The sequence below is a fragment of the Mobula birostris genome, chromosome 10 (assembly GCF_030028105.1).
Source record: "Mobula birostris isolate sMobBir1 chromosome 10, sMobBir1.hap1, whole genome shotgun sequence".
Taxonomy (NCBI): Eukaryota; Metazoa; Chordata; class Chondrichthyes; order Myliobatiformes; family Myliobatidae; genus Mobula; species Mobula birostris.
Window position 1 is genome coordinate 118,507,203 of NC_092379.1, and position 18,993 is coordinate 118,526,195.

General features: G+C 41.0%; 1 protein-coding gene across 1 annotated transcript in view; it reads right to left on the reverse strand.

Annotated features, from left to right (window-relative positions):
- Positions 1-4,547: 4,547 nt before the first annotated feature.
- LOC140204581 (actin-binding protein WASF3-like) overlaps positions 4,548-18,993 on the reverse strand; it is an 83,155-nt gene continuing 68,709 nt past the window's right edge. Inside the window, exons 6-9 of the mRNA XM_072271302.1 lie at positions 14,591-14,766; positions 8,667-8,921; positions 5,522-5,904; positions 4,548-4,836 (exon numbers count right to left, since the gene is read on the reverse strand). Coding sequence (XP_072127403.1) covers positions 4,679-4,836; positions 5,522-5,904; positions 8,667-8,921; positions 14,591-14,766 — 972 coding nt within the window. The 3' untranslated portion in view covers positions 4,548-4,678. The remainder of the gene's footprint in view (positions 4,837-5,521; positions 5,905-8,666; positions 8,922-14,590; positions 14,767-18,993) is intronic.

Genomic DNA, 18,993 nt, shown 5'->3' on the forward strand with positions numbered 1-18,993 from the left:
ACAAAATCTGAGTATATAGACGTTCAGCTTTATTTCCATCTCCATGATCATTCTTAAGATCTGCATCATATCCTGAATGTCTAACTCACCGTTAACATACTAGAAGAATTTCTCACCATCGTACTTTGTATCAGTAGTTGTATAGTTTTATTTTCCCTATACAGTACTGTGCAAAAGTCTTATGCACATATCTATAGCTAGGGTGCCTAAGACTTTTACAAAGTACTGCAGTAATTTTATATATGGCACTATACTGCTGCCATGAGAGAAAAAACAAACTTCATGGCCTGATTCTGATATGGATCTACGCTGAGGATTGAGAGTAGGAAGGGGGCAGGGAGAGGGAAATCAAGATTGGGAAAAGAGGAAGGGAGAATGGAGGGAGCAGGAAACATCACAGAGACATTTTGTAATGATCAATTATTTGTAATCAAATGACCTTGCCTGGCATCTCAGGGCTGGGTGTGTTTGCAGTTGCATCAACACCCACCCCTGGCACTCCTTCTCTGCCACCTGCCCCACACCCCTCCTGCAGCACTCCACCATCGCCAGTCCCAACATCCTTTGCTCCCACCCGATTTACAAACCCGCTGTCTGCTCCACATTGACAAATACAGCACTGTGCAAAAGTCCTAGGCACCCTAGCTTATGTGCCTAAGACGTTTGCACATTACTGTATGTCTTTTGATAACCATTATACGACGTTGTTTCCTAAGTTGCCTACTTTTCCTGCATTTTTTCATTTCCATGTTGTACAGTGGCGGATAAGAGGCGAGGAGAGAAAATGAGAGTGGAAAGCTGTTGAGAGCGGGTGAGGGAGATTATGCAGGATCTATGGAATAGCATCTATTTGGTGTCCTGGATTATGGAGTGGTGTAACCAAGCCATGTACCACAAGCAGTCTCCAGATACTGTGAGCAACAGGCTCACCTGGGCTACAGATCATCACATCAAACACCACTGTGTATCTTGCACAGGAGTTGTGATCAGAATCAATGCTGCTGGTGTGGAAACAATCGGCGAATAAAATTGAGGGGAAGGGTGGATATAAAAAATGCTGTCCCTTTAATTCAGGTTCGGATCTTCATTTGCTGGGTGGTTTGCTCTTTGTTTTCACCCGAGTGAAAAATTAAAGTCTAGTTTAATGACCTTTCAGCCAGAAAGGAGGCAAACAGCAGCACAAACACTGATAATGAACCAATAACAATGATGTCTGCATTCAGATGAACCATACTGGATGAATCTATTTCCATTTTTCCAGTGGCTGGGAACTCAACAGGAAATAGATGAGACTTCATATAATTATTTTACACAAGATTTGCACAAAAGAGCCCAATTTATAATAAGCAAGTTTTGTCTTGGTGTTCTATCTTCCTTATTTTATATGGACAGCTGACTGTGAACTTCACTTCTCTGTGGTATTTTAGCTATTCCTGTATTAGAAGTGCTTATTCAGAAAACAATGGCAGATTGCTTCTCACTTTTCATGTGGTTTAATTCATTTAAGTTTCCAAGATTATGACACTGAGGAATGTAGAGCTACTCTTCTACAAGGGGCATGTCAAGTGACCATGAAAAGATTGGGGCTGTTCAGTCCAAATGAGAAGTGGCCGAACTGAGGTACCTTATAGGCATCCGTTAGTCTCATGAGACCATGGATTTGCACCTTGGAAGGTTTCCAGGGTGCAGGCCTGGGCAAGGTTGTATGGAAGACCAGCAGTTGCCCATGCTGCAAGTCTCCCCTCTCCACGCCACCGATGTTGTCCAAGGGAAGGGCATCAGGACCCATACAGCTTGGCATCGGTGTCGTCGCAGAGCAATGTGTGGTTAAGTGCCTTGCTCAAGGACACACACGTTGCCTCAGCCAAGGCTCGAACTAGTGACCTTCAAATCACTAGACGAACGCCTTAACCACTTGGCCACGTGCCAACACAACTGAGGTACCATCATCATTATTATGTGCCATGTCGTATGACTTGGGTGATCACAGTCTATGACCACGACTGTTCTTGGCAAAGTCTACAGAAGCAGTTTGCCATTGCCTTCTTCTGGGCAATGTCTTTACAAGATGGGTGACCCCAGCCATTATCAATACTCTTCAGAGATCATCTGCCTAGAGTCAGTGGTCACATAACCAGGACTTTTGATATGCATCAGCTGCTCATATGACTATCTACCACCTGCCCCTGTGGCTTCATGTGACCCTGATCGGTGGGGGGGGGGGCTAAGCGGGTGCTACCCCTTGCCCAAGAGTGACCTGCAGGCTAATGGAGACAAGGAATGCCTTACACCTCCTTTGGTAAAGACTTAACTCCACCCGCCACCCATAACAGGTACACAACTATTAAAAGATAACTGACCAGTATATACTTAACACTGTTCTGGATCATGTCATGGAAGTACCACAAATAAATATACAGACAGAGATAGAGCAGCAGCACCTGTACCAAAGGAACAACTGTAGATACACTAGTGAAGCAAATATCTTAGAGCCCATCAAGAGACATTTGACGTACTGATTGAAAGTTTCTGGATGAAGGCAGATTACACTTCTGTATTTGGTGTAGAGCTCGGGCTAATAATATTTCAGATTATAGCTCCTAAATGTTTTTATTTTGATGTACTTCAAATATTCATCTTGATCTGGGATTTTCAAATTTGTCAACAACCACATATCTCAATGACTGCAAAAACAATAACCTACATCACACCTCAAGAGGCTTATGTTAAGTGCCTTATCCTGTCTACTGAAATGCTCTTAAATCAACTGGACACATTTAGGTATTACTCATATTATACAGTAGCATAAACCTATCATTAGACTGTCAGTCCCCATATTGTTGACTCATAACGTTAAAGTCGTAGAGACAGATTCATAGAGTGCTACAGCACAGAAACAGGCCCTTCAGCCCATCTAATCTGTGTCAAATTGTTAATCTGATACAGCAATCCTGGAATTCAGGATATCAGTTTAAATTTCCAGGCAACTTTCACCTGCCGTTTTCCCCTTTTCACTCTCCTCCTGATACAAATTTTATATTTTTGTTCCTTTTTCTATCCCTCCAGCTCCCTCCTCACTCTACCCCCTTCCTGACTATATCACACACATCACCCCCATATTTGCTCCCCCATCTGAGTCCACCCGCCCTTCAATCCTTCCCTTAATGGTTCTTGTTAGAGTAATTTTTGGGTTTAGGTCATTAACACTTAGTAAATGGCTTCAGCCACCAGTCTTCTGTTCCTCGACAATGCATTTCCTAAAAGCTGTGAATACCGGAATACCAGTCCAGACACTGCTGGTGAGAAGGTGTAAGGTTTGCATGCAGTTTCAAAGAAAGCATTATCTAAACTTTGTAAATATGGATTGTCCTTCATGTTAAGCACATAAAATACCAAATAAATGTATTGTGGATTCAGTTTGGAACAATGGATTCCTGAATACCAGTTCTGATGCTGCTGGCGCCAGTGGGATCAATGAAATCCAGAGGTGTGAAGTTTGTATGTAGCTTCAAAAGAAAGCATTGTCTATACTTTGTAAATATGGAATTGTCCTTTGTGTGTGTAGCAAATAAATATCGAGCCCCACGTTGGGCAGCAGACCTTTCCACCGAAAGGGTCTCCGTATGCCTGCTGTAGCTTGTTTTTGTCGAATAAAGAAGCTGCTTTGTATCTACCAGTAACTCTCTCTCCGGTGATTTCAATCACACAACAACAGCTCTCATTATCAATTTCCTTACTTATCAGACTCCAACACTTGTAACCTTTCTGTCCCAGCCCCTGCCTCCACTTTCACCCTCCCCTCCATCCACCTTTTTTCTTTCACCCTCTTTGTTTCCACTGATTACTCAATTGTTTCTGTACCCCAACTCCTGCACTCTCCACCCTCCCCCCCCCACATGTGGCTCCCTCTGCCCATCATCACTTTCCTTCTCCTCAGTCCCCCTATCGCCTGCCACCCCCACCCCCGTCTCACCCCTCCCACTTTCCTTTTCATACTGGCCACCTTCTCTCTCCTCTCAGTTTTGATGCAGGGTCTCCATCCAAAAATTGAGAATTCCTTCCCCCAACCCCCCACAGATGCTGCTCAACCTGATGAGCTTTTCCAGCCATTTGTTTTTTTACTATCAATTAATGCCAGCAGGTTCAAGGCAATATCAAGGCAGGATCTCTAATATTTGTCATTTATACTATAAAATAAACAACAGTAAAATTTCCTTTGGGTTTATAATTTTCTTTCTGAGGAGGCAAATATGGGCAGCCAAAATCTAGTGTATGCACAATATGGGGGGAATTTCATTTTTTTGGTATTAAATGGAAATTGTTTAACAAATAAAAGTACCTAAATTCATACTTCTGCCAGTGATTAGATGTAGACATTTGTTTAAATACACTGAATGTCATTAGAAATATACAATCCATATAAGTGTTCACAAAAGCACATTCTAAATCATAAAAATGTACAGAAGCCATGCTTATAAAAAAACATTTGGCATTTTACACCAGAGGCAGGCCAATGAACAATGTAATTTTATTTTACATTTTTATGTGTGCTTTACTTGGGTGTGGTTACAGATATACATTAACCTAAAGTGCGTAAATGTATCTGCACCCCACTTGTTGAAAAACAAAGCAGAAAACCCTAAGGCTGGATCACTCCGAATAACACGACTCAAATATCTTAATCAGACCATTCATTCTCATCCAGTTCTGAGTCATCATCAGACTCACTGTACTCTACCGCAATTCTGCGAGATAATATGGTCGCCACATCGTTTCCAACCGGTTCCTTTTTGGCTTCTTGCTCTCGTTGTTCTTGTACTTTTCGAAGCTGAATTCCTGCAATACACAAGCTTTGGTTACAAGGTTCTTCCTGATAACTTACTTGTTTGCAGTTTTCAGAAAACTTATTGGCATTATCTGATTCAAATGAAGATGATTCCAGAATTATATTATAAGGAAACATTAGAGAAGGTATCTTTGGTTTCTCTGGAGTTGAAGCTTCAGGTTATAAGCAAAAGATACTGGAAAAAAATCAGAGCAACACACTCAAAATGCTGGAGGGTCTCAGCAAGTCAGGACTGATGAATGGTCTTGGCCCAAAACTGTGCTTTCCCTTTGTGTGCAAGAAGTGATGTATGACATAGCCGCTTTACTCCAGTTAACTTAAATAAGTGACTCACAGCTACAGGGACTCAAACCTGTATTCCCCACTGCAACAGGGTTATGCTGGTGATCTATCACACAGTGAAACTATTCCACTTTATGATACGTGGTTTATATTATCAAGTGACTGTGTGGACATTTTGTAAAGTGAATGCTAGGAATAGTCTGAACTACCAACACATAGTAACACCTAGCTTTTAAATCTGTGTTAATTCAAGGTTTCCCACATTCAAACACTTCAAACTACATGGGGTTTAGTATAACCAGTAGGTGATGGAACTTCTCCAACACACCTTAGAGATCAGGTGCTATTTAGGTTTGCCTCAATTTTTGTTTAGTTTAACAAAATGCAACTCACCTCTTCGAATGGCAGCGAGCAGGTCACTCCGAGCATCGCTGATTGGCATGAGAGTTGCTTGGGCTTTCTTTATTTCAGTCGCAGATGGCGGCGAGGCAGTGTGCAAGGGAGATGGGACCAACAGGGGCGGCCCGGGTGGAGGGGGAGGCGGCGCAGCAGGAGGACCAGGAGGAGGTGGGGTGTAAGACAACGGAGGTGCCGGTGGAGGAGGTGAAGGAGTGTACGTGCGGCCCGCAGCCGCCACTGATCCGAGTGCGAGTGGGGGAGGTGCGGAGATTGGACTGTCAAATGCAGTTTGGGCTGAAGGAATGAGGGGAGGGGGTGGAGGTGGAGGAGCAGGGACAGGTGGTGTGTAGTACTCTGCCAACTGCACTGGCTGTGCACTGTAAAAAAGAAGTTTAATATTAGTTCACACATACCTAGAACATACAACATTCCAACACAGCACAGGCCCTTCACCCCATGTTGTTGTGCTGACTTTATAAAGTGCTCTAAGATCAATTTAATCCTTCCCTCCCACATAGCCTCCAAGTTTTCTATCATCCCTGTGCCTTCTTAAAAACCCTTAATGTATCTGCCTCTATCACTACCCTAGGCAGTGTGCTCCAGGCACTTGTCACTCTCTGTATGAAAAAAAAACACCTCTGGCATCCCTCTTGTACTTTCCTCCAAGAACTTTAACATTATTCTCCTATGTATTAACCACCTCCACTCTGGGAAAAAGCCTCTAGCTATCCACTCAATCAATGCCTCTTATCTTGTCCAACTATATCAAGTCTCCTCCTTTGCTCATCTTCCTTCACTCCAGAGAGAAAACCCCAAGCTCATTCAGTATATTCTCACAAAACCTGCTCTCTAACCCGGGCAGCATCCAGGGAAATCTCCTCTGCACTATCCTAAAGCTTCCATATCCTTCATATAATTAGGTGACCAGAACGGAACAAAATATTTCGAGTGAGATCGAACCAGGATTTTACAGACTTGCAACATTACTTCACGGCTCTTGAACTCAATCCCATGACTAATGAAGGCCAACGCACCATATGCATTCTTAACAACCCTATCAACTTGCACAGCTACTTCGAGGGATCTATGAACGTGGATCCCAAGACCCCTCTGATCCTCCACAATGGAATGAATCCTGCCATTAGCCCTGCATCCTGTCCTCAAATAAATCACTTAATAGCTAAGTATCAAACAGCAGGCTAGAGAAGCAATATTTTCAAGAAATCAATGGAAGGAATAAAATGGATATCTCAATATTTCAGTTTTCCATTTTCTTTGTATACATGGCACAATATATTGTTGATTCAAAAGTTCATTTTAAATTACATTATTTTCAATCTAAATTGGAAAAATTTTCATCACACTCAATTATCTTCCAATGAAGCGAAGGGATCGCAAAAAAACCTGAAGAATCATATGTATTTACCATAGAAGAAAAAATCATTTTTTCTTATTGTGATTGTTTAGTTGCTCTGCCTGAAGTACATTAGATCACAGATAAGATTTTTAAGTGAATTGAACTTTGAAATGATGTTTCGTTCAGTATTGCCTTAAAAATGGAATGCAAACAGAAAAGATTACTGAAACAAAACAGCATAAGTGCATTCAGAGACAAACTTGGAGAAAAAAATATGGTTTGAGGAATATATAAAAAGAGACAGTTTATATGTTTAATGTACTGTACATGATAGTGACAGGACAGCTCAGAAGCTAACAAAGTGGAATCTAGAAGCTCAGGTCCACACAAGTGCCTAAGTAATATAATTATGCCCTACTCTTCATTTTCATGGAACTGATAGACTGCAGAGAAGAAAGTGCTTAGAACAAAGCAGTGAGGAAGTAAGTGAGGGAGATGGGATGGATGGAATGGGAAAGAGCACGTGTGAGATGAAGGAGAGAGGGTTATAACTGTTCATTTTTCCATTTGGAGCATAAGTACTTTGAAGTAGACCTCCACTTTATAACAATGGAAATAGGTATCTGAAATAAAAAGGGGAATTAGTGTCAATTAGTGCCAGGGCAGGGGGAATATTTACAATGCTCATAATGGCTACAGTGACCCTGTTCTTTGCATCTGGACGTGGGAAATGCACATGAATTTATTTTGGCCTTTATCAAATTGGTGGGCATCATTCTTCCAGTTCAATAAATGTTTATCTCATACCAAAGAAGCCATCTAGAATCCAAAATGTTGAACTCCCAATGTTCTACGTATTATCATAGTGTAAAGAACAGCTGCATGAATTTCCAAATTGACAAGTGAATACTGTTTCTCAGTCTGACCCAAATGCATTCTCCCTAGGGTGCATTCTAGTTATGGGTTTGGGTTCGTAAGTTGTGGACATGCTATGCTGCCGCCAGAAGCATGGCCACACTTGCAGGCGGTCCCCAGCACACCCTTGGACTGCGTTGGTTGTTGTTGCAAGCAACACATTTCTTGGGAAACAGTATCTAATCTTAACATCACCAGCTCAACGACCAGACTTGCTAAATAGCATAAAGCAACTGGCCGGATTCAAAGAGACACACTTTCATTGAAAAAAATATGAACTCAGCATCAGAAGATTCTAAGAACTTTCCACAGGGGCACAGTTGAGAGCATCCTGACTGGCTGTATCACTGCCTGGTATAGGAACTGTACTTCCCTCAATCGCAGGACTCTGCAGAGAGTGGTGCAGACAGCCCAGCGCATCCGTAGATGTCAACTTCCCATGATTCAGGACACTTACAAAGATGGGTGTGTAAAAAGGGCCCAAAGGATCATTGGAGACCTGAGTCACCCCAACCACAATCTATTCCAGCTGCTACCATCTAGGAAATGGCACCACAGTATAAAAGCCAGGACCAACAGGCTCCGGGACAGCGTCTTCCACCAGGCCATCAGACTGATTAATTCACGTTGACATAACTGCATTTCAATGTTATATTGTCTATCCTGTTGTACATACTATTTATTATAAATTACTATAATTGCACATTTAGACAGAGACGTAACATAAAGATTTTTACTCCTCATGTATGTGAAGGATGTAAGTAATAAAGTCAATTTAATTCAAGATTCTCATTCCTTCACCATCAGTTTTAATTATTTACTCTCATATTCATTCTCGACTTCAGTAGTAAGTATTGTCTTGATTACCTGTAATCTTTTAGAAGTTGAGGTCTAGGCCCATTCAGGATGGCTTCAGCAGGTTGCATCAGGTGTGGTTGCTGTGCTCTAGTAAGTGAGGCTTGCCGAATATTTGTGGCCGGTAATCTGTATGCACGATCCTGTGCCTGGGTTACAGCTGTTAACAGCTCCTTACTGTCAGGTACGTAAGAAACTGCAGACTGTTGAGCAGGATGATTTGGACTAGCAGGATAAGAAAGTTCTCCGACATCAGATACATAGGACCTATCAAGAAAAATTCAAGAAAATGTTAAATAATTTAAAAATAAGTGGAGATTAAGAGAGTTTCTTTTCTTAACTTCTTTCCCTAGTTCTTTAACAATGCATCCTATTCTTCCTAGAAAAACAGATGGCTATGCAGTAGGGCAATTCTAGGCAGTTTCTAGAGGAGGTTACATGGTCGGCACAACATTGTGGGCCGAAGGGCCTGTAATGTGCTGAGATTTCTATGTTCTATGTTGTTCTCGCAAATTGAAAGGTAGAATCTGGAACCAGGGACATTAAGAGCACTAAAATTACAATTAGAAATAGCCAGATTCAAACTGAACAGTTTAAGTAATCTTCAATAGTCCAAGCTATGATCACAATACAAATTTTATATGTACACAGTGCATTCTGGTTAATTGAGACAGCCCCTTAGTTGAGACAACTCTTAAAGAACAAAAACTAATTGAGAAAATAGCTGGCATTCCATTTGTTTATTTGGGACACTCTGCAGCTTAACTGGGGCAGCAGACTGTTTCTAACTATCGTCCATCACATGTCATTGTGTGGCTGTTAGACACTACGCCATGCTTAGAGCAAACAGTTTTTAAATAGCATCAGTTGTGTGTGTTTGGGTTCAAAAAGCAGTGATCTTTGTCAATGGAAGTTGGCAAGGAATAAGCAGTAAGACAATTCAGAACCGTTTTGTTCACAGCAGTTTCAAGCATTCAGGCTTGGAAATGCCAGAAGCAGCCAGAAATGAAAATGAAATGATTTCAGTACTTCAACAAGTTAGAAACTATGAAGAATTTGAAGATATCGACAATCATTTTGAATGTTATCTTTATTCCCCACTGGATACACGGCTCTCAACTGTTGCATGTGACAGCAGCCACACCCCATTACACCACTCCAACAGCGGGCTAAACCAGGTGTGGGTAGCCAGCGGGTCTTATACCCTGATTAGGGACATGCCTGTCCTAGCATGCAGAGACAGCTCCGGCAGACAGCCAGGAAGCAGTTCAGCAACGTTTCGAGAAGAGCAAAGGGCACGATGTGGTCATGGTTATCCACTGCAACCAAGGAAGACCCAGTTGTGATGACTACTTGTACCACTGGACCCGGACTGTCGAGAGAGTGTAAATGCACCAGTGTAGCAATGGCTTTTCCACTCCCGCACAGGTTTCCTGTCATCGTCAGATATAACAGACAACTACCAGTAAAATGGGCAGTGTTCTCATTTGTTCTGTATTTCTTTTAAAAACATAATTTTAATGATAGTTCACCCTTTCCAAGAAACTTCAGCAAACTGGGGCAGCGCTTACTTAGCCAAAATATACTGGTCCCGATGTGTCCCAATTAACTGGAATCTACTGTATTTGGGACTTCAATTATCACCCTTCAGTTTGGGATAAGCATCATCACTGGTGCTTTACATCAGCACAACCTCCCACCTCCAGTGAACTTTGATAACAGATGGTTAGGAATTATGTTTAAATGCTAATACCATAGGATACCTTCAAAATCATCCTCAACTGTAAAGTTAAACAATCAAGGGGATGATTCCTCATCTGCAAAGACCTATTGTGTTGAACTATTGCCATTCTGTTCTGTCCTTCATACTGTCTTGATGTCTAACCAATATCTTTATCTTTAGTTTTTCTTTCTTCACCTAGGTAGACTTCCTCTGCATTACACCAATACTCAATTGTAGCTATATTACCATGATCATTTTGTTTCTCTTTCCTTGGAACTCCAAGGATTGTTCTATCCCAGCAGATACATCTGTGCAGCAACACATTTCATCACACACGTCTGTGGAGAACCATTCATCACACAAAAGCCATTTTCCCTATACAAATGCTGAAAACCTCAGGGCGAACTTTGCCTTTGTCAAAGTTGAAAGATCTGATTTTGAGCCTTTCACAAATTTAATCCATTTAATCCATCAAAATAGGCACAGTGAATTCCTAATATACAAATCTACAGTGGGCAATCACTAAGTATGGGAGTGGGAAAATGCTAAGCAAGTACTTCTTGCAGAAATCTCCTTAAATCTCAAGATATGTCAATGACTTTCCAAATTCCATTCATGTTTCCTACTGGCCTAACGCTCCTTGTGGTGTCAAAGGCAAAATACGTAGCCAGGTACTAAGTTTATTTAAATGATGGTTTCTACTAATTCTGTTTTATATCCCCAGATTTTAATTGTCTATCTCTTTCAATTGTTCTCATTTTCAATTACAGGAATTATGTCTATTTACTTCAAGTTATTTAAACATAGACGTCTTGACTTCAACCCCTCTTTAAAGTAGTATTTTAATACCATGCATGAAAAATCAATAAGGTGTGAAGAAGTGAAAGGGTTAACATATGAGGAGCATTTGATAGCTCTGGGCCTGTATTCACTGGAGTTTAGTAGGATGAAGAGGAATTTTGTTGAAACTTTTTGAAAATTGAAAGGTTAAGACAAACTGGGTGTGGAGAGGATATTTCCTATAGTGGGGGAGTCTAGGACTAGAGAGCACAGCCTCAGAAAAGAGGGATGTCCACTTAGAACAGAGATAAAGGGGAATTTCTTTAGCCAGTGGGCATTGAATCTGTGGAATTTATTGCCACAGACAGTTGTGGAGGCAAAGTCATTGGATATATTTAAATCAAAGGTTGACAGATTCTTGATTAGTCAGAGTATCAAAGGTTAAAGGGATAAGGCAGGATGATGGGGTTGAGAAAGGTAATAAATTAGCCATGATGGAATGGCAAAGTAGACTCAATGGGCTAAATGGTCCAATTCTGCTCCCATGTCTTGTGGTCTTATCCTGAATTCACCTCTTTCACTCTGCCAGAGATTCATAGGAATAAATGGAGATACAGAGTAGTATATCTTTCAGAGAAGCTTTGAGCACAACTTTGAATCTTCTGGGACTGATCTTGAAATCAAATTATTTGCCAATTAACCATGCAGAGTAGCAGATCTAGCATTAGTACAGTATCATAGGGCAGAGAAACAGACCCTTTGGCCAACCATGTTCATGCCAGTTGCCAGGTTCCTCATTACCTTAATCCAATTTCCTAGCACTGTCTCTGTAGACTTCTGTAGCAATAGATTTGAAGAGTTCATCTCAATGTTTTCACCCTCTGTGTAAGAAAACCCCTCAATCCTTCCTAATTCTTAGACCACTAACCTTAAAGGTTAAGGATGTAATGCTGAGGCTTTATAAGGCATTGGTCAGACTGCACTTGGAGTACTGTGAACAGTTTTGGGCCCTATATCTGAGAAAAAATGTGCTGTCATTGGAGAAGGTTCAGAACGGTTAATATATGAGGAGCATTTAATGGCTCTGGGCCGGTACTCACCCAGAGCCATTAGAAGATTGAGGGGGGACCTCATTGAAACCTGTCAAATACTGAAAGGCTCAGATAGAGTGGACATCAATGACCAGAGGACACAGCCTCAGAATACAAGGATGTTCCTTTAAAACACAGATAAGGAGGCATTTCTTTAGCCAGAGGGTGGTGAATCTGTGGAAATCATTCACACTGACAGCTCTGGAGGCCAAGTCATTAGATGTATTTAAAGCAAAGGTTGATGGGTTCTTGATTAGTCAGGGTCTCAAAGGTTACAGGGAGAAGGCAAGTTAATGGGATTGAGACGGATAATAAGTCAGCCATGATGGTATGGCAGAGCAGACTTGATAGGCTGAATGGCCAAATTCTACTCCTATGTCATATGTCTGAGCTCTACCTGGCCAGATAAAACCTAGCTTTCTTACCAAAAATGTATTTATATGGGAAACAATTTAAATTTCTAATACTGCTGTCACCAAATAGATATCATAGGACATGAGAGCTACAGTACGTAACTATAGGATGTATACATCTACGTTTATGCAAGGAATCATTCTTCCCAACAAAAAAGCCATTCACTAATTTCCTTTGTCTTTGTAAATCTTGAGTATGGGGGGGGGGGAGGGAGGGCTACTGCACAAGCTTGAAGCACATTGCAGAAACTTGTAAAATTAGTCAGATCCATCATGTAGCATCTGTAGTATCCAAGACATCTTCAAGGAGTGGTGCCTTGGAAGGCGGCCTCCATCATTAAAGACCCCCATCACCCAAGACACGTCCTCTTCTCATTGTTACTATTGGGACAGAGGCACAGAAACCTGACAGCACACACTCAGTGATCCAGGACCAGCTTCTTCCCCTCTGCCATCCCATTTCTAAATGGACAGTGAGCTCATGAACACTCACTTCTTCTTTATTTCTGACTTTCTGCACCACTTATTCTTAAACTTATCTATTTAATAGACAAATACATACTTACAGCAATTCATTTTTTCCTCTTTATTTATCATATATTTCATTGTACTGCTGCTGTAAAGTCAGCGAATTTCACGATATATGCCAGTGATATCAATCCTGCTTCTGAATCCGATTCGTCTCTAGTTTGTCAGCTTACCTGTGATCCCATTGCCTACATGAAGCTATTGAACTATTACCAGGAAGTGGCAACTCAAGATGACTATAGACAGTGCAGTGATTTAGCGTACCTCTACTTCAAAAGGTTTTTTTGATCTGTCCGCCACAAAAGGCAGAATTTTCCCGGAGGTCACCCACTTCAATTCCACTTCCCATTCCTACTCTGACATTTTGGTTCATGGCTTTCTCCACTGTCACAACGAGGCTACTCTCAGGCTGGAGAAGCGACACCTCACAATCCATTTGGGTAGCCTCCAATATCGATTTCCCTAACTTCTGAAAATTCCTTCCCATCCTCCTCCTCCTTTTTCCATTCCCCATTCTGGCTCCTGTTTTAACACCTTCTCTTCTCTTCACCTACCTGTCGCCTCCCTCTAGTGCCCCTCCTCCTTCCCTTTCTCCCATGGTCCACTCCCCTCTCCTATCAGATTCCTTCTTTTTCAGTCCTTTATCTCTTCCTCCCATTACGTCCCAGCTTCACACTTCATCCCCCCTTCCCCCACCCACCTACCTCCCCCCTCACCTGCCAGCTTGTACTCCTCCCCTTCTTACTCTGGCTTCTGCCACCTTCCCTTCCACACCTGAAACAGAGTCTAAACCCACCTTCCCTTCCACACCTGGTGCAGAGTCTAAACCCACCTTCCCTTCCACACCTGGTGCAGAGTCTAAACCCACCTTCCCTTCCACACCTAATGCAGAGTCTAAACCCACCTTCCCTTCCACACATGGTGCAGAGTCTAAACCCACCTTCCCTTCCACACCTGATGCAGAGTCTAAACCCAGAACATCAACTGCTGACTCTTCTCCATAGACCTGCACAGTTCCTCCAGCATCTTGTGTGTGTTAACCAAAACAATAATTAGTTAAGTTTAAAAGCTACAGAAATCTTGTAAAAATAATAACAGTGTCAATGAAATATTAATTACTCACTGGAGAAGTTACACTGGGAGTTATGAGTGATGGGAGCTGATTAGGTTAGGATTATCACTATTGCTAATTCAGATAAATGGCTTAGGTTCAGAAAATATTGGCTAGTTAACAAAATTGCTGATGAAAGTAAACATAGTAAATATTTACTGGACAATAATATTGCGATATATCACATCTCACAGTGTAAATAGTTAACTGAGTTAAGAAAATTGCTGTAAAGTGTTATTAGACCAAATCCAACGACAACAGGGTCCGTGTTGTGCTTTGGTAAACTGTACCTGGTGTCTGGTGACACTGATCCTTCAGAAGATGCAGCATGGTATGGTGATGGAGAGAACCGGTGGTCAGCTCTAAATTCTTTATCACGTCCCATCACGTCCCACTCTGGCCGCCTGGTTCTTGCTTTGCGGACTTTCTTCACCTCGCGAGTGGCATCTTCCACCAGTTTCTGTTCCTAAAAGGGAGAGGGGAGGAGAAGCGGAGAAGAAATGTTTCAGAAATTCTTGCACGGCCAGAACATAGGTTCATAAAGAATTTGACACACATTCTTTATCCCATTTGCAACAAACAGTGATTAATTCTGGTAAAAGTGTGTTTGACGTTGCAGTATCTACTGCACATAGATTGCAGACCGACATAACAGTTTGCATGCTGTACTCCCATACTGCAGGTGGCGATACTACAAACTGACAACTTGCACATTACTGCTGTGTCTAGTGAACAGTCACAGGGCAAACGTTTCTCTTTGTGGAGCTAGGTTGACAGAATTTGAATAGGAATACTAACAACCAAACACTCTGAAGAAATGACTCTGGCAGCAGCCTCTTGTGAAGGTCGATTTTCTTCTCCATTCAGGTTTATTTTTGCTCTCACTGCACATTCATTGTACTAACATCTCTCGTTGCTCAATTTTTCCCATGCACAGACAAGACTGAATAGTCTGCCAGTTGTTTGCAGTAAGTAACATTCCACTGAGGATCATTTCCAGTCTTACTATTCCTGATTTACGATAAATACTCTCAAATTAACAGCTACTCGGACATTAGTCACTTGCATATACAGATCAAAAAACACTTTTCAAAGACCAGCAAGTTTCTCCATACTGCGATTTCTGCATCAATCCATGCACAGCCTCCAAGGATTGAATAAACACTCAGTGGCCACTTTATTAGCTACCTCCTGTAACTATAAAGTGCCACTGAGTGTATGTTCATTGTTTTCTGCTGCTGTAGCCAATGTGTTGTGTGCTCAGAGATGCTGTTGTAATGCATGATTATTTGAGTTACCGCTGCTTTCCTGTCAGCTTGAACCAGTCTGGCCATTCCCCTCTCACCTCTCTCATTAAAAAGGCCACTCATTAACAAGAATGGCCACTTACAAGGTGTTTTTGTTTTTTTCACCATTCTCTGTAAACTCTAGGGACTTCCGTATGAAAATCCCAGAGATCAGCAGTTTCTGAAACACTCAAACCACCCTGTCTGGCACCAACAATCATTCACTGTCAAGTCACTTTGATCACATCTCTTCCCCTTTCGGCTATTCGGTCTGAACAACGAATGAACCTCTTAATCAAGTCTACTTTTTTTATGTATTGAGTTGCTGCCATATTATTTGCTGATTTGATATTTGCATTAATGAGCAGGTGTACAGGTATACCTTATAAAGCAGCCACTGAGTATATTCTTCAATATTACAGCCCTTCTTCTCTGTACAGTTACAATGGAATTGATAAATACATTTGTATTACTGTTTGGATAAGCAAACCAATTTCAGTTTGGGAAGAATCAGCCACAATCTAGGGACCATTCATGTGAAGTAGAGCAGCGTGTCTTTGAAAAGCTAATCCTTAAAAGGGGGTCTCAGGTTAAATCCCTGGTCTATGTTGGAAAGCTGACCTGGCCAGGTAGTCAGTATGACTAATTCATCATTGGTCTCGACATCCCAGAACTAAATATGGAGATAAAACTGCACTTCAGCTCGTGAGACTAGCAAAGAAATATTGACAGAGTGGAAACAATACATAGATCAGGAGGGTACAGTTTACAACTAAAAACACAGGAGGACAGGGTAATGTTTGAATGTACTTCAAACAACTCCACAGCATCAATCACTGAAGAGAATTTTAAAGTAGTTTTAAACTTTGTGTTTGAAAAGTATCAGATTAAATAAATCAAGGTAAGTCTTTCACACAATGTTTTTGTTTCTAGAATCAAATTAAGTCTAAAATTCACAAAAATCTGTTATGATAGAGGCTGGTGGACAACACTGATACAATGCTGGCAATCAATCATAGAGTTTTATAGCACAAGAGGCTGGCTTTCAACACATTTTCTCCAGCCAGGTGGAAATTAAGATTATATTCCCTTCCCAAATCTTCTCCATACATTGTTAGTTCAAGCAGATAAAGTAGACATTCAAACGCTTTAAAAATTCTATAATGGTTTATGTCACTATCATCTTTCCAACACTGATGAGGTTTTCAATACTATCCCAAATTCCCTTTCCCCACTTGGAACAGTCATACAGCCTGATTCTCTTGATTTACTTTCTCCAAGGCAGCTTTAAGCACATCTTTGAGATCTCTCCCATTGACAAAGATTAGAAGTGAAAAATAGGTTTAATAACTTGGTGTCTGGCACATGAATGACAAGCAATACACACATATGAATGACAAGGCCAGTCTAATCTGGCCAACAGACTGGAACATGAGCTTCAATGCTGGTGAGGTTGCCCTGGGAAAGGAAAGATGTTGGTTTGTTTAGTCTTCCAATGAATCTGGAGGATTTTGGAGACAGAATCACAGTACCTTTTGAGTGTTATGGGGTGTCTACTGTAGGTAATCCAGATCTCAGAAGTATACAGGGTGGCAGAGATCACAGCTGCCCAACAAACCATTAGTATTTTGATTGGTACGGGGTCTAGCTTTTCACGCACACTTTTCCTCAACCAATCAAAAGCTCTGCTAGCTTACTGAAAGCAATGATGAATCTCATCACTGATATCCACCTTCAGGAGAGATGATCGCCGAGCTACGGGAAGTGGCTCACAATTTCGAGGATCAGACCTTTCAACTAGCAGCACATTTTTTAGGCTAACTTCATCAGATGCCACATGAATTCATCTACATTTTACATTTGTGTAATGGACAGTAGACAAGCCATGATCCTAACTAACAAGTCTAAAATAAAACTAATCTCAGTGAAGACCAGCAATAAACAAGGCAGCATCATTGCCCTAAAACTTCTGTCATTTCTGTCATAATCCTCCAGAAACCTTCCCTAAAGAGAAGAGCTAATCGTCAGAAGTAATGCAAAACTATTCAACTGCACTCCAAAAAGCATGAACACCTAAACCTCTGTAGTGAAATTACAATATATGGCCAATACTTACATTTCATCATCATCATCATCATCATCATCATGTGCCATGTCCAGTTTCAGCTTTGACTGCCATGGCCCACACACTCCTGTTTCAGGTCAAGTGGATCAGCTCATTGGTATTCATTTCCAATCTCTGGCTGCTGTCTCTATCATCATTTGTCTTTGTCTTCCTCTTGCTTTCTTCCCTTCAATCTTTCCCATAATTACCGTGCGTTCTAACTCCTCTTTCCTAAGCACATGTCCAATGAATTTACATTGCCTTTTCATGATCTCATACATTATTTCTCTTTTTGTGTTTGCTCCGTTCATGACATCCTCGTTAGATATTCATTTCATCCATGATTTATTCTTTGCATCTTCCTCAAAAACCACATCTCTGCTGCTACAATTCATTTCCTCATGTTACTAGATATTGTCCAACATTCTGAGCCATATAATATAACTGGATAAACGTAACATTTCAGTACTCTGAGGCGGGTTATCATGCCTAGTTTAGTATTGGTCAGTAAACTCTTCATTCTCGTAAAAGTGTCTTTTGCCATCCCTATTCTTCTTTTGGTGTCCAAGTCACACCTGCCATCTGATGTCACCCAGCTTCATAAGCAGCAAAAGTATTTTACTACTTGCTTGCATTTACTTGTACTTAAAAGCCCAGTTCTGAGCCGTTGTTGATTCATTCAACAAAGCAGTGCTGAAATAAACCGTGCCACCAATTGAAATTTATAGGCATTGAGTTGTATTTCAGATTCAGTGTTTGAGAAGACCTCTAAACTGGCTAGAGGAATTATGAGGGAATATTTATAGTAGGAAAGTATGTTCAGACAATCTGGATGCATCATGGGCAAATAGAAGAGGAAGTGGTGGAGAAGGGGACAAACAATTTAAAACCTAAACTTACCTTTGAATATATGATTATTTCCTGATTTTTAAAAAGAGTTGTTCCAAAATCTTTGATATCTGTTGATAGTGATATTGTTGAGTATTTAATGGAGATACACAAAATACTTCAATTAGACTACAATTTTCTGCAATTATATACATCTATATACATACATATACACCCACATATACACACACAGTATATACTGAAAGACAGGATTTAAAGTTTTGAAAGAATCTAAATTTAGCCTCTGGTTATAAAATCGGCAAACCACAGGCTTGGAGTGCTCAGTTATATAAAGATCAAGATGTGAATCTCCCATTTCTATTGTCTGATTATTGAGAAAAATCACTACCTATTATAAACATTACTTCTCAGTTAACAGACAATATCAATGAGACTACCTTCATTTTCTAAAAAA